Source organism: Poecilia latipinna, unplaced genomic scaffold (assembly GCF_001443285.1).
Source record: "Poecilia latipinna isolate Pla-1442-1.1 unplaced genomic scaffold, P_latipinna-1.0 Scaffold565, whole genome shotgun sequence".
Taxonomy (NCBI): domain Eukaryota; kingdom Metazoa; phylum Chordata; class Actinopteri; order Cyprinodontiformes; family Poeciliidae; genus Poecilia; species Poecilia latipinna.
Window position 1 is genome coordinate 22,232 of NW_015113181.1, and position 14,337 is coordinate 36,568.

Sequence of the window (14,337 nt, forward strand, 5' to 3'; positions counted from 1 at the left end):
GTAATAAATTCCTAACTTGATATGCATTTGGTCAAATAATTTATATTTGCTTTAGCATTAATACACTGCTCAAAAAAATAAAGGGAACACTCAAATAACACATCCTAGATCTGAATGAATGAAATATTCTCATTGGATACTTTGTTCTGTACAAAGTTGAATGTGCTGACAACAAAATCACACAAAAATCATCAATGGAAATCAAATTTATTAACCAATGGAGGCCTGGATTTGGAGCCACACACAAAATTAAAGTGAAATGTTCCCTTCATTTTTTTTGAGCAGTATACTTTGAACTGCCTCACTGCTGAACAGTGTATACAAATAAACTTGATTGATTGGAAAAAGAAAACAATTCTGCTGAATTCAACATGAACTGTTTTAAATAAATTGTTGTTAAAGTTCCACAATGGATCCCGTTTGTTTCAGGTGACAGTGGAGAACTTCCTGCGAGTTTTGACTGGACGGCTTCCCTCCAGCACTCCTCGCTCCAAACGCCTCCTGTCTGACGACCGAAGCAACATCCTCATATACCTCACTGGTATTTAATTATTTCCCATCTTATTGACAGTTTTTAATCACCAAAACTGATTTCTTAACTTAGTTTTATTCTCATTTGATCTCCTGTTATCAGGAAACTGCAGATGAAATCCTACGAAATCAGTTATTTTTCCTCTGTTTATAAATTGCTTTGAATCTGAAAAGTCCTACTTTTTTTGGAGCTGTGAACACATCAGCAAACATCTTGCTTTGATGCGTAAGTGTGCCTTTTCCAGGTACATTCAAAACTGCCACCTCTATCAAAAAACCTACATCACTAGTTTTTTCTCATGACAGAGAAAAACAAATTGATTAAAATTGCAATCAGTAGATCAGAAAAAAAGAAAACTGGAAATTGCATATTTGAGATCAGAATCACCCAGTTTTCTCTGCAACTCTCTGGGTTTAAATTCTTCAATGCCCTTTTCCAGTTTAATCTCCCTTTCTTTTTTTCTTTTTTTCTTTTTTCCAACGTTCAATAGAGGAAATGCTCTAACATTTATTTAATGACTTTTAGATATCATGCAAAATCAAAGAAGCACAACAGCAACAGTGTAGAAGGAAATGGCTTTGCAGAAAGGTTCAGTTAATCTTGTCTTTTCACGGTATTTTAGATGGGAAGCATTGCAGGTATTGTGGGAATTGTCTTCTCTGCTCTTTCCAAAAAGGTTAATTTGCTATTTAATCAGAGTTAATTCAGGTTTCATGCAGAGATGAGTTTGGTATTTAGAGAAATATCCTTTCTTATTGGTGCAAAGAACACTATAAAGTCAACATTTTAGTGGTGAAATATTAGCTTTTTGAAGACTTTCTGACAAAACTATTCTATTTAAATTTTTTTAAGATCAAGCTCTTAGAGTATTTTCTGATTTTGTTACAGCTGCTTTAGAAAATAAATGTATAAGATGCTCAGTTTTTGATCGTTTGCCAAGTTTTCGTCAGGAAATTACCAGACAAAATTAAAATTCCTTCTGTAGAGGTAATATTTAACTAAAGGTAGCGCCTTTCTTCTGTGTTTTTAATTTTCATTTTCTGTCTCTTTTTTATCTGCTACCAGTAAATGTGTCTTCATATATATTTTGCGTTTCATTGACAGGTCACGGTGGGAACGGCTTCCTTAAGTTCCAGGATTCGGAAGAGATCAGCAACGTGGAATTGGCTGACGCGTTTGAGCAAATGTGGCAGAAAAGAAGGTGAAATATGGAGGACTAAACCTGCCATAATTAAGAATGACTTCAGAAAATTAGCTTTTCACATTTTAAAGTATTTTTAACTGCAGTTGATCATGAAACATTCACTAAAAGAATGTCATGTTGCATATCTAGCAGTTTTTAAAAAAATGAATTGAATTATTTGTTTACTTTTATTTTCTAATATATTTCTAATATTGTGTATAAAAACTGCAAAAATGTTTTTTTTCCAATTGATTTATACTAAAAGACTTATTAGTTGCAGCCCTACTTTTGTTTTATGCAGGTGTATTAGATATAAATAACAATATTAATGTAGTTTTGATTGATTCCATCTTTTTTATTTTGACTTGATATATTTTAAGTTTGTGTCACTTATTTTGCTTTTATTTTTATTTTGAAAAGTCACATGCAAATTACATTTATTAACTTGTAATGAAGTAATAAATCAATGCACTAATTATTTCTTCTCGTATGCTCTCGTAACTCTGGCGAGGCTCATATGAATGTAGATGATTGAGTTTGATAATTTGGCTCTATTGTCCCTTGTGGGTTTGTAACTGGGCCCCCGGGAGCAGAAACCAGGCTAATGTAAGACATATTCCAGCTCCTTGACCTATTTCATTTATATAAACACATCATATAGAGCTGCGTCATGCAGATCTGACTGTAATGAAACCTGAAAAGTGGCTCGTTTACTCCAAACTGTTTGTCATCTGTGTCTGTGCCAGTCGAGCTCCGCTTTGATGCTGATGTGATAATTGCTCTCTTTAGCTGCTTAATTACTGCCACCTCCTTTTACTCTCCTCAAACCAGCTTGATTCAGTCAGCTTGATTTGATTATTTATGTTTGACCGAAAGAGGGGGGAAGAGGTTTTTCTTAGAGAAGAGCAGAAGGATTGAAGGAGGTGAAATGGCGTGTAGGCGTGTTGGCGGGACTGAATGGTGCTGATGCTTTTACTCGGTGGCCATGGTAACTGCAGCGTGAAGGGTTGTGTGATAACAACTTTTTTTATTGGAGCAAATGGACAAGTGCGATGCCAGCTGTGTGCCCTGTGATTGGGGTTTATTAGAAAATGAGTTTGATAGTTTCGTGTCTGTCCAGGTACAACGAGCTGCTCTTCATCATCGACACCTGTCAGGGCGCCTCCATGTACGAGAGGTTTTACTCTCCAAACATCATGGCTCTGGCCAGCAGTCAGGTCGGGGAAGACTCCCTGTCGGTGAGTTATTCCCCCTCATAACCACCCACAGGGTAAATTAAATCATCCAGCAGTTTTGGCAGGTTTTTCACTCCGTAGTCTAGTTCATAACACCTGTGAGTGCCGACTAAACTGGAGCTCATCTTCCTTATTGCAGTGAAGTCAAGAAAAAGTTTAGTTATATAAATATTTATCTGATTATTAACATCCAGACTTAGCAAAACAACTCATTGATTGACTAACAATCAATTAATTGATTCTTAAAAACCTGATTATTGTCTTGTATCAAGAAGAGGACTGTCTTTCCTTAATATAAAGGGCTAAATTTTTCATAATATGCAAACTGAAAACAACCAAATATAGTGAAATATGGACAACCCTGACCATCTTCATGAGACTCTTATAAAAGCTTCAGTCAGAAGCTTGTTCAAATTTGCTGTAATATGGACTGCTACAGGAGATCTTTCCTGTCAACAGCCATCACCATCTACAGTAACTGAGGAATTTGAATTATTATTTAATTTCCCTTTGGGATCAATACAATATTTTAAATTTGAAATAATAATAAAAAACACCTTTAATTTTTGACATTATTTGGTGTTAGCTGCATTCAATACTGACTGAATAAACAGAAATAATTTTTTCTCACATTGATAAACTTGCATATTGTAGAATATAACAAAACAAGAACCTCCAAGGTTGCTGAATAATAAAATAGGTGAAACACTTAAACTCCCACTAACAGTGCTAAAGCATTTGTTGGCTGAAGGAATATTAAAACTTCACTCCATGAAGTGAAGCTTCTCAACAGCCCTCAAAACCAACCCTGCCTGCTGGCATTATGTTTTTTCCATCGTGTTGTAGTTTTTCTCTGTTTTGCCCCACGTCAGTAATTTCTGGTTAAGCCGACGTTGCTCCGTCACGAATGAGCGCTGTTAAGGTGAAACTTTAGCAGTTTGTCTACTATATTTCAAAGAGGAGCCGCATAAAGCTCACTTCAACCGGACTCTGTTCGGACCGTTTCTCTTTCTTGTTCTGTTGTGGCTCCGCCATTTTGAATCAACTGGCTCCTCTTTGGGATGACCAGAGACGCCCTCTGGTGGATGGCGGGCAAACTACAACACTAAAAGACGGTCTAACCGGACTTTTTTAGTTAATGAAAAAGTCCGGTTTTTCATTAACTAAATGAAAAATTAGTTTGAATTTATTAGATTCAAACTAATTTGAATCTAATAAACCATTTATTGGCAATTAATCGTAATCGTTTAATTATTTCCATGCCTATCCAGGCTGACTTATTCTGCACTGTAAAAAAGTCTTTTTCTTTGCATAAAAGAAATGGCCAAAAGTTACAGTTTTATTTAAAAATGTGTTATTTTATTTACCTGGTTTGGGCCTAAGTAGGTTTTTCTGGTGAAACACTGCTTTATAGAGATGTTTTGAACTAAGCAACACTTCTAGAAAGAAGTGGGGGGAAAATCGGAATTACAGCATACAAGAAGATTTGCTTCTATAAAGGCTACATGTTTATACGATCTATCATATACTTGGTTTTCCCCTTTCAATATACTTAAAACATAGTTTCAAAGCCAGTAAGAGGCACAAAATACATTCATTTAAGTTTTATACTCTTTCATGTGTGAATTCATGCTGAAAGTACTAAAATAAGCATTTCCAGTGAGCATTTTCCTCTGCACAGATTGATTTTACTCTCTCCTGTCCACATAGCAGAACCGTACATTTACCCACCAATGAGCGAAGCAGAGTTATGAAAACATATTTATTCAGATGTCATTGCCCAGCACTTACTGGCAGCTCTCTAAAACTCACTTAAACTCTGAGGAGTGATTTCCTCCTATCAGACGATTACATTTACACAGCTGGTGCAGTAATAGTGCTTTTGAGTTGGTATCAAAATAAATCTTTTAATTTTATAATAAAGGAGACATTGAGGGAGGAAAACATGAACAATAGGTATATTTCTTTAATTTAATTATTATTTAATAAAGTTTTTATTGGAAAATTAACCAATTGGTGCATATAAAACACATATTACAGAAATATTGAGCTGCAAAATAACAAAACAATTTATAAAATGAACAAAAAAGGTGGTACACATTAAAATGGATACATTTAGAACGAAGACAAAACGGAACATAACCAAATGATATCACAACAAAGATTGAATTGTTTAACTTGGCAATTATTTTCTGATTTTCATTATTATTATGTTCATTTTCTCTATTATTCCTTGTTTTATTGTCACACGGATATTTTGGGTAGCAATGGGAAAGAGAGAGAAAAAACAGTAACAAAAATGGCAATATTTAAAAATGCAGCCATAATCATATGTTTTGTTCCTCTGTTTTAGCACCAACCGGATCTGGCTATCGGAGTCCATTTAATGGATCGCTACACCTTCTACCTGCTGGAGTTCCTGGAGGACATCCACCCGGCGAGCAAAGCCAACATGAACGACCTGGTGAGGAACGTTTTATCTTTAATGATTTTATTAATGGTCTCAACTGATTTTCTCACTTCTGAAATCTTACAGATTAAAAAGAAAAACATGTATGAAAGCTTTTGAATGACTGGTGCTTAACCAAACCTGTACCAGTGAGTCTATTTACAGTAACTTTGGTTTTAATGCCCCTTGATTTGATCAACTTCCTGCCACAAACTGCTATATATATATATTTTTTAGAACAATTTCAGTTCAGAATCGGAAAGTGTAAAGAAAATACAAAAGCCACAGGGCAACAGCAAGAAGCCACAACCAAAGTTATGCTAACCTATTCATGATCTCCATAGTGTATTATAAGCCTGGCGGGCTGCCAGGCTTTATTTGACCTTTCACCAGGCCAACCTTTTCTTTACTTATTTTAAATAAGGTTTTTCTAAGCCAGTGACAGTAAAGACTGATTATCCAGGTTTATAGTTGGTGTAAAGAACTAGTGGATCAATTATTATTTCTAAAGTTTGATGCAGAATTTGGTAACTTTTACAATTCTTTAACAAAAACACGATGCCTGTAGAAATGTAAGTGTATGTCATAATGAGCACAGCTGAGCATCAGCTGATTAAAAATGAGTGCTACTGTAAAAAGTTCATCCTGGAGGATGCGTAGCAGTGAATGTGAGGCCTCTGGCTGCCTCAGATGAAAGACGCGCAGGTCTCCCTGGACTTGTCCAGACTTGAAAGAGAATGTGTAACAAAGCGTGGAGCCGGCTCGCGTTTGACACCGGACTCAGGGATTGTGCGTATGCGCTCTGCGCCGCGGCTCGGCCTCAGCGGTTCCTCTCTTTTCATCTTTCGGTCTCCTGCAGAGATCCATCCAGCCACCGGGACTGCGAGGAGTTTTATCTGAAAACGACATGGTTACTCTGTGTGCTCTGACTAACGCTAATTATACGTTCAGTTGTTCTGTTTCCGTAGATGCACTCTTTGTTCTACTGCTTTTTGTGGATTCACTGATCAATTCTATAGATTTTCTTGACAAGCCCATTAGGTTTTTAAATCCAGTCTGAAAAGCTTTGACCTTTTTAAAGAAACTGCTTTCAGATTCGCTATGAGGCTTTAGTGTGTGATTTTGTTTCCAGGCCTGTTTGGCTAACGGAGATTACGCTCAGGACAGGCTAATGATTTCTTTTTCCTTTTTTAAAAAATTTGCCTTTGAAATGTTCAAATAAATTGCTCAAATTACTGATGGAAAAACTTTTAGGATGTTTTTCCAACCCTAACAATCCAAGCAAGCACCAAAAATACCTGCAGAATAAGCTGAAACCTTATGAATATAAGGTTCTCCACAGTGCAGTGAATTATTGGTTGAACTAAATTTTCCCATAAATTACTATGAAAGTAGGGGAGACTGTAGAAAAAGTTACTCCATGTTGCTGTTTTTTGTTTGGACTTCAAATTCAAATCTAGGCCTCAAAATTATTACATCACTGAACAGTTTCAGGAAATATGAACTGTGCTAATTTATTGTACCATTTTTAGGTGGCTTTATTGTAGATGTGACGTTTTGTTTTAGCTGCATATTGAAATTGGACATAAATCACAGGCCATGAATGTTGCTATGCATGCTAATTGTAATCTTTTTAAATCCTTTCCATCAACTCACTTGGGGACTGCAGATCAAAATTAGCCTCTCTGTCTAAATCTGGCATATTTACGTAATTGACCTTTTTTGAGCTTTATGTCATGTTACAATGTTATTCAGTCATCTAAAACATATCTGAAATGTTGCTTTGATTCTTTCGTGCATGTTTAATCCCCCTTGACAAGAAAGTAAAACGGGGACATATTCATAGCTCTTATGTGCAAACATATCTTAGATTACCTTTCGTCGTCTCTTATCCAGTTGATTCCACTGTGTAGCTATGCTGAAGTTTGTTGTTGCTTCTTAATTTATTATTCTCTTCTCCTCAGTTCAAAGTTTGTCCCAAGAGTCAGTGTGTGTCCACTCCGGGTCATCGGACCGACCTTTTCCAGAGGGATCCGGGAAGCGTCCTCATCACAGACTTCTTCGGTAGCGTCCGCAAAGTCGAGATCACCACTGAAGTCGTGAACTTAACGGACCCCATCGAGCAAGTGGACGAGAGGTAAGCTGAGCTCATTACATTAGTTCCACTAAAATAGTAATGCTTATACGTTTATTTTCATCTACGTTTGCTCATTATGGGTTTTTTTGTGTGAATTTTTTAAACGATGTATAAAATTTTTCGAGGGTGAAATCAAGATGCAGTAAAAACCAGCTCTTGGTGCGCAAGTTAAAAGTTTTGTTTTCCGGACTGGGTCACCATCATCCATATTGTGTCAAAATAATACATACAGGATCAAATATGTAGCTACTAGTTGTTTTTAGGTGGCAAAGTCTGTCCATATTTTTTGAAACGTGTCTCTAGTTAATATTTTGGTATGATGGCCCTTCCAAAATGGTAGCTGAGTCACAGATATCATGTCATGAAGTTAACAACGTCTTTGGATAAATTCTGTTTTTCGAGACTGGTGCATGTCCGGTTTAGGCTCATGTTATCGGCATTTGTCAAAGGTCTACAATACAGTGTTTGGTATCATCTTAGAGGGGACACTCTGAGTCTCTCTGATCATCACTAGAGCTTCTTAAACAAGAAATAATACACATTCTTCCACACTTTTTGACTAAACCAGATGCATATCTTTTGTCCCAGTGGTATCCAGGGACACAAGAGTTAACAACTAAAATACTCAACAGACTCTAAGAATTCAGAAAATGTGTCGTATACCTATGATGTCTTTCTGTGGGGGGGCGATTCTGATTAACGTTATAAAAACATTAATTAGAAATTGTAGAAATTTACACTTGCATAAAGTTTAGGATGCTGTACTCAGGCCTGTTTATCAGAGTTTGTGAGTTTTTCCATCCTGGGCTACCATTACGTAGCCCAGGATGATCACAGAAACACGATGTCCTGGTAGGCTCTGAGGGAGGATACCACCCTCACTAAATTACAAATTACGAGGTAAAAATAATCATTATTTTCAGATGATTAGGCTGCTATTAACAGCATGCACCCCAAATGTCAGTTTAATTTCCTGCTTTAGCTGGTTACACCTCGAGTTTAGTATCCCTGCAAACGGATGTCCTAATGTGATCAGCTTAATTCATTAGCACTGTTTGAGACACAAATGTGCATATGAAAGTTTCATATATAGACATAAAACAGCTTTATGAAGAAAGAACAACTTGAATAGATGATTAAAAGCCCAAAATAAACTTCTGGCCACATAATTGAGTTTATAGGATGGATAAAAATAGTTGATGGAAAAAACTTTCTGCTACACCAACTTTCTGGAAGTGGGGCAACCTGGATAAAAGCCTCATTAAGGCCGACCTGCCTGTGCTTTAATTGAAGTGCCGTGGGCCAAATTCATTCATTGTTTCTCTCCAAACTTAATGAGACTTTGATTTTAGTTCAGAACGCGTTTTATTGGTGTATAGATTTCTCCACTAGTAATGTGTTGAGTGGCCTGTTTTCAGAAGAGTAAACTTCTCATTAAGGTCAAGTGTTTCTACTGGATGGAGGATCCAACTCTTTATTGTCAGGCTGACTAGTAGTAGGAGTTTGTGAGGTAATTATTCAGATCAATAAAAGCACTCTAAAGCATTAGTTAAGACCAGAATAAAGCTCATAATGAGACGGTTTCTCTTGTCTGTCTCAAGCTGTAAACCTCAGTCTACTTCAGGTGGTTTGAGTGACGGGGTTTGGCGCCCTCTGGTGGTTATTTTTATTTTCTGATTCATTTTAACAGCTGTGATTGACAAACCCAGCCACTAGATGGCGGTAGAGAGCTTTCACTAGTGACGTTCTCCTTCAAACGTCTCCAATTAATCTCAGCTAACACAGAAAGCCTTAAGATAATCCATATACGTTTATATTAATACACACTAATGGATGAATGCCAGCATGAGGACTCATTAGTGTGGAGGTTTTATATTTCTGAATAAAAAAAAACATTCAGCACAAATGCACACAAAAACGCACACTTTTAATAATATCATTAACAGGGTTTAATTAGACCACCAGAAGGTATTAAGAATTATATATTTTTGCTGAGCTACTAATCAAAAGCACATTTCCATTCAAGTTTTGGTCAGTGACTATTTTGGCCCCAGGCCTGGTAGCCATTGCACTCAACTCTCCCTTATTACTTTATTATTGATTAAGCCTGACGCATTAGGTCTGCCACAACACAGAATCATGGCACAGTTTGTTATTGAGCTGGCAGCTGGCCTGATTCAGTCACACAGAGACACACTTCTTCATTTCTGATGCAAGATTCCAGCAACCCCCTCATTCATTTGATGCTCGACGGAGCAAAGTTTGCAGAAGCGCCCGAGGACCAGCAGGCGCTGCCCCGCCTCTGCTTCCAAGGATCTGTACTTTTCATGCGACAGGAACTTCACCGTTTTTTAAACACCTGGACTTCATCTGCTGCTCCGGGTTAAATTGTAGAGTTGTATGTCAGAATATTCTGAACTGGAGACCTGATTAATCTTTAAAGTCAGATTTGATCTCTGAAATCAGGATTATTAAGTCATCTTCTGGGGGTTGATGTGTTTGCCTCAGAGGTTGCAGATTAAGCAAATGAGAATTTGTTTTCGGCATGTGAAATGGTAGGTGTGATGCTAATTAGGCTCTAAAAATGCATGTCTGGGCAGAAACGGAGCTGAATCTGATTAAACCTGAGATGTTTCCCTTCATTGCATCAGGCAGTAAACAGCGGTTTGCTTCTTTTGGGATTGACTTTGTTTGTCGTTGGCCAGCAGCAGGTAATCCACCTTTTTCCAGGTACTTCAATAAATTAAACAATTACTGCTTACACTTACTTGGCACTCAGCTGAACAATTACCAGTGGAAGCTAAATCTCCAAATTGAAAGTACAGTGAAGCCCAACGTTACACACACTTCTGACAGATTTAGATTTATTCATTCAGCAAAGGAGTTTGTTTCTGATGCTTTGCTCTATAAAGTTTCTGATGCTTTTCTCTATAAAAGATAATGAAAAAGGAGTTCTGAGTTTGAAGAAAAGTGGCATGTCCAACTATTTAATGGTCAGAAATCAATGGACAAGTATCTATTGGCATTAGAGTGTTATATTGCAATTGCTGACCAGTTAGTTTGTTTCCACTGGTATAGAGATGCGAGTCTTTCAGTTTGGAAGGCCTCATCGTGCAGAAGTCATGTTAACTGAATATTTTACACTTTTGACCATTTTTTAAAATGGTATCTGAAAAATCTGAAGGCCTTCTGTCATTTTGACAGATTTCAGTTCACACACCTGACCACTTGGTGGGGATGCGCAGACATTTTCATTTTCTTTGTGGAGGTAACTATAAGATTCATATAGGAGTATCTGAGCATTATCTCCTTTCTGGACACTGGAAAGGATCTCATGCATCTCACTATCCAGGAGCTGACAGTGTTGGAGACTTTGGAGTGTGTGTAACCATTAAAAATCACAAACTGGTGCAGCTGGACCACTGGTACAGAAGGAGCACATACTGCGGAATCAGAAAACCCTTCATTCAGGCAATCCTGCAAATTTCTGATCACTTAAGGTGGAGAAATGTTCCCTGATTTCAAAACTTTGGCTGTAGTGGTGGTTGTAATTCCAGGCTCAGATGTGGCAGCAGAGCGCATATTCAGTAATTATGGTGATTTTATGGGAGATTTTCTTCTAAACACGGAAGCTCTGATGCAACCCAACATAAAACATCCAACTTAATTATTCAAAAATGATCAAACAATTGAGGATAAGTTTTAGTTAAAAGGCACCATATTCCCCCATGTGAACCTTTCCTGGTCATCTTAACCCTCTTAAAACTCCTTCACTGCATCCTCGATACTTTGTCGTCATTTTTTTTGTTTCCCAGGTAGTTTCATAATTTTCTGTCCAATATATCCTACATCCTTCCTTCATATGGGTCCAAACTACCTCAGCTTTCCATCTACAACTTTGTCTCCACCTGAGGCTGTCCCTCTGCTGAACACTGAGCTAAATCTGTCCTGACACACAGTAGAACAGATCCTCTTCTCTGAGGCCATAATCACTAGAATAAATGGCTGTGGCTGATTTGGCAGAAATACTTCTTCCGTTAAAATCACAGTGTGACTGAAAAAGTCTCTCAAAGGTCTTACAGTGGCAGCATTTTGCCCATCATTTTCTCATTCAAGTGAACTGTGGTTGGGTGTTTTGCTGCCACCTTTTTAAAAGGATAAAACAGGAAATGTACCTTCTAGGATCCTGGTGAGGATCTACAGTTGCTCCACTGAACCTGACCTTTGGGCCGACTTTCCACTCTAGTAATAGATCTCACCAGGCAGGCTAAGTAGTGTGACTCCCCCTGTAGTTGGACAATAAAGGGGAACTGCCCCCAGTGTCTACATGATGTAGCAGAAGTGTGTCATTTAGAAACCCTACAAAGTACAGAGCCTTAAAGGGGACCTATTATGCTAAATTCACATTTTGTTCGTTTTTATACTTCCGTTTGAGTCTCTACTGCTTCTAAAAACATCTATGCGCTTTACAATGGCTGCTGGAAAACACAAGTGTTTTGTTGTTGACTTACCATCCAGAAACTACTTGTTGTACTACTATTCTTGTTGGTTGTGCAGGAGGCTCTACTAATGCTTTTCAAAGATATGTGCTTTTATAATTGTGCATCTGTTTGCAGCCATTTTCATGTGCGAATGTAAACGTTGAGTTGGGGGAGGCATGCCCAGCAGCAGCTTATTTGGATTTAAACAGGTACCCATCAGCTTCTTCCAGGAAGTAATTTTTTGCTTGTTTTATGTCAAATAGAGGTATTAAGCCATTCTTCCCATCTTCTATTGACATTTAACAGGATACTGTAGAGCAACAGCAAAACCCAGATTTTTTTCCCCTTTTTATTTATTCAGTATTTATCAGCATTAGTAAAGAAATCTGGGTTGTAACCTCTGCCAAAAGAAGAGGGTGATCTCTTTTTGTAATCAACAAGAGATTGCTGACAGGATTCTTTCTGTGACCGTCTGAACAGAGGCCATTACTGCTACTAAAACATATTGTTTCATAAGACCAGAAAATAGGTTGGAGAGTACTCTGAGTGTCCCCACAGAGAGAAGATTACAGCTCACACAGCCGCGTTTTTAATAAATGTAGTGCTGCTTTAGTCCACTTTTGTCGGTCTGTTCAGCCACGTAGGCAAGCGGACGAGTTCACTGGAACTCATTTTCTAGCCGGGACACATTTCTGGATCCTTTTACTCAACTTAATGGCACTTAGTGGTATTAAGCCTAGATCCATTTAAACATCCTCTCCACCACTTTTCACTTCAAGCTACAGGAGATATTTGACTGCAACACATTTTGCTACAGGTTATGCAGTTCCCAGAGTAATTACAAGTATCGAATAACAACTAAATTCAGTCTCCGTTGAGTCATAATGTAAGTCTAATGTAATTTGTGACCTGCAGCTCTGGATCGAGTGTACAAACACAGCTTCGGCTTTTAGGGGGGCAGATGGCACAAAGAAATTAGTAAGGCCTAAAGATGGCAGCTGGAGACGGCAGCAGGAGCAAAGCTGGAGGCGGCCACATCTACTAGGATCATTTACAAGGATGGAGGAAAACTCTCCAGAAATATCTTCATGGAGAATAAAATGGACAATAGCATTCACTGAGTTAGAGCTAAAATCTTGCAGCCAAGATGAAAGGGGCGGGGTGGAGCAGCTGCGATGCTTTTAAAGGCAGAAAGCGCTTTGAGCTCATGGAGGGCTCAGCAGGGGATCGCCTCCCTGCTTGCCGGCTCATCCCGTTTTCTCTGTCTGTCAGAGAGCCCACTGACATGCAGAGAGGGAGGCATCAAACGCGGATGAGTAGAGGAGGAGGGCAAGAGGGCAAGATCCTGAAAGAAAGTTGTTGGGGAATAATAACTTAGGAGTGAAGAAAGAAACAAAAAGTGGAGATAAACAGGTTGCTCCACTCTGCGAGTGGTCGGAGGAGAGACAGAGCAGCTCACAGGAGCTTTTGGCCCACTTTGTCAGAGGCTGGCTGGCTTGAACTTTGAATGAAAGACAGTCAGTCATTTGAACCTCCACTCGACTGTGACATTTAGCTGGGACTGCTGCGCCTGGCTCAGTTTCAGAGAGAGAAAGAGGCTTTCAAAAAAACGGTGGTACTGCTGGAAGGTTTTAAACCTCTATTGTGGATTTTGGTCACTTGAGCTTAAATATCTGTTAGATTTCTTAGCATTTTGCACATATTCATGTTTGATGTATTGGAATATTATTGAGAAGTTTACTAAGTGAAATCCATATAGATGTTTTTTCTTTAAATTTTTTATGTATGCGCTGCATGTTCAAAATCAAATGTTGATTGGGGGCATATATATATTTTTGCCTCTGCTTTTGACCGAACCTGTTTTTAACATATCTGTTTACATGTTTTCTGCATATAGTCCAGTAGACGTTTGCCAGATTATTTTTTCCCCCCCAAATTTCTCTTTCAGAACCAAAAAGTTCAAATAAATCACCATATTTACAACAACAAATGTTAGGATTTAATGTTATAATTTTATTAATACTTGAGTTTGATGTATGTGCTGTCATCACTTTTCTGCAGATTTTCTCTCTCTCCTTTGACTTTTGTGTTCTGCTTTTTCACATATTTCTTGACTTCATGTATTGAAAGGTTTTGGGAGAAATCTGGAGGTGAAATAGAGGCTATGTATTTAAACATTTAACTGGGTATCAGTCCAAACTGTGCTTTAAAGTCAGAACAGTGGATTTTTTTAGTTTTTTTATTTTACCAGGTGATTTTCAAGAACAACCTGACCTAGAAGCATGAAAATATCACACATTTTATTCATCACAAATGAGGA

General features: G+C 37.9%; 1 protein-coding gene across 2 annotated transcripts in view; it reads left to right on the plus strand.

Annotated features, from left to right (window-relative positions):
- Positions 1 to 14,337, plus strand: part of pigk (phosphatidylinositol glycan anchor biosynthesis, class K) — a 49,927-nt gene that overhangs the window by 4,732 nt on the left and 30,858 nt on the right. For both annotated transcript variants that reach the window (XM_015041714.1, XM_015041715.1), the window contains exons 5-9: positions 430 to 541; positions 1,637 to 1,733; positions 2,836 to 2,953; positions 5,304 to 5,414; positions 7,364 to 7,536. In XM_015041714.1, coding sequence (XP_014897200.1) covers positions 430 to 541; positions 1,637 to 1,733; positions 2,836 to 2,953; positions 5,304 to 5,414; positions 7,364 to 7,536 — 611 coding nt within the window. The remainder of the gene's footprint in view (positions 1 to 429; positions 542 to 1,636; positions 1,734 to 2,835; positions 2,954 to 5,303; positions 5,415 to 7,363; positions 7,537 to 14,337) is intronic.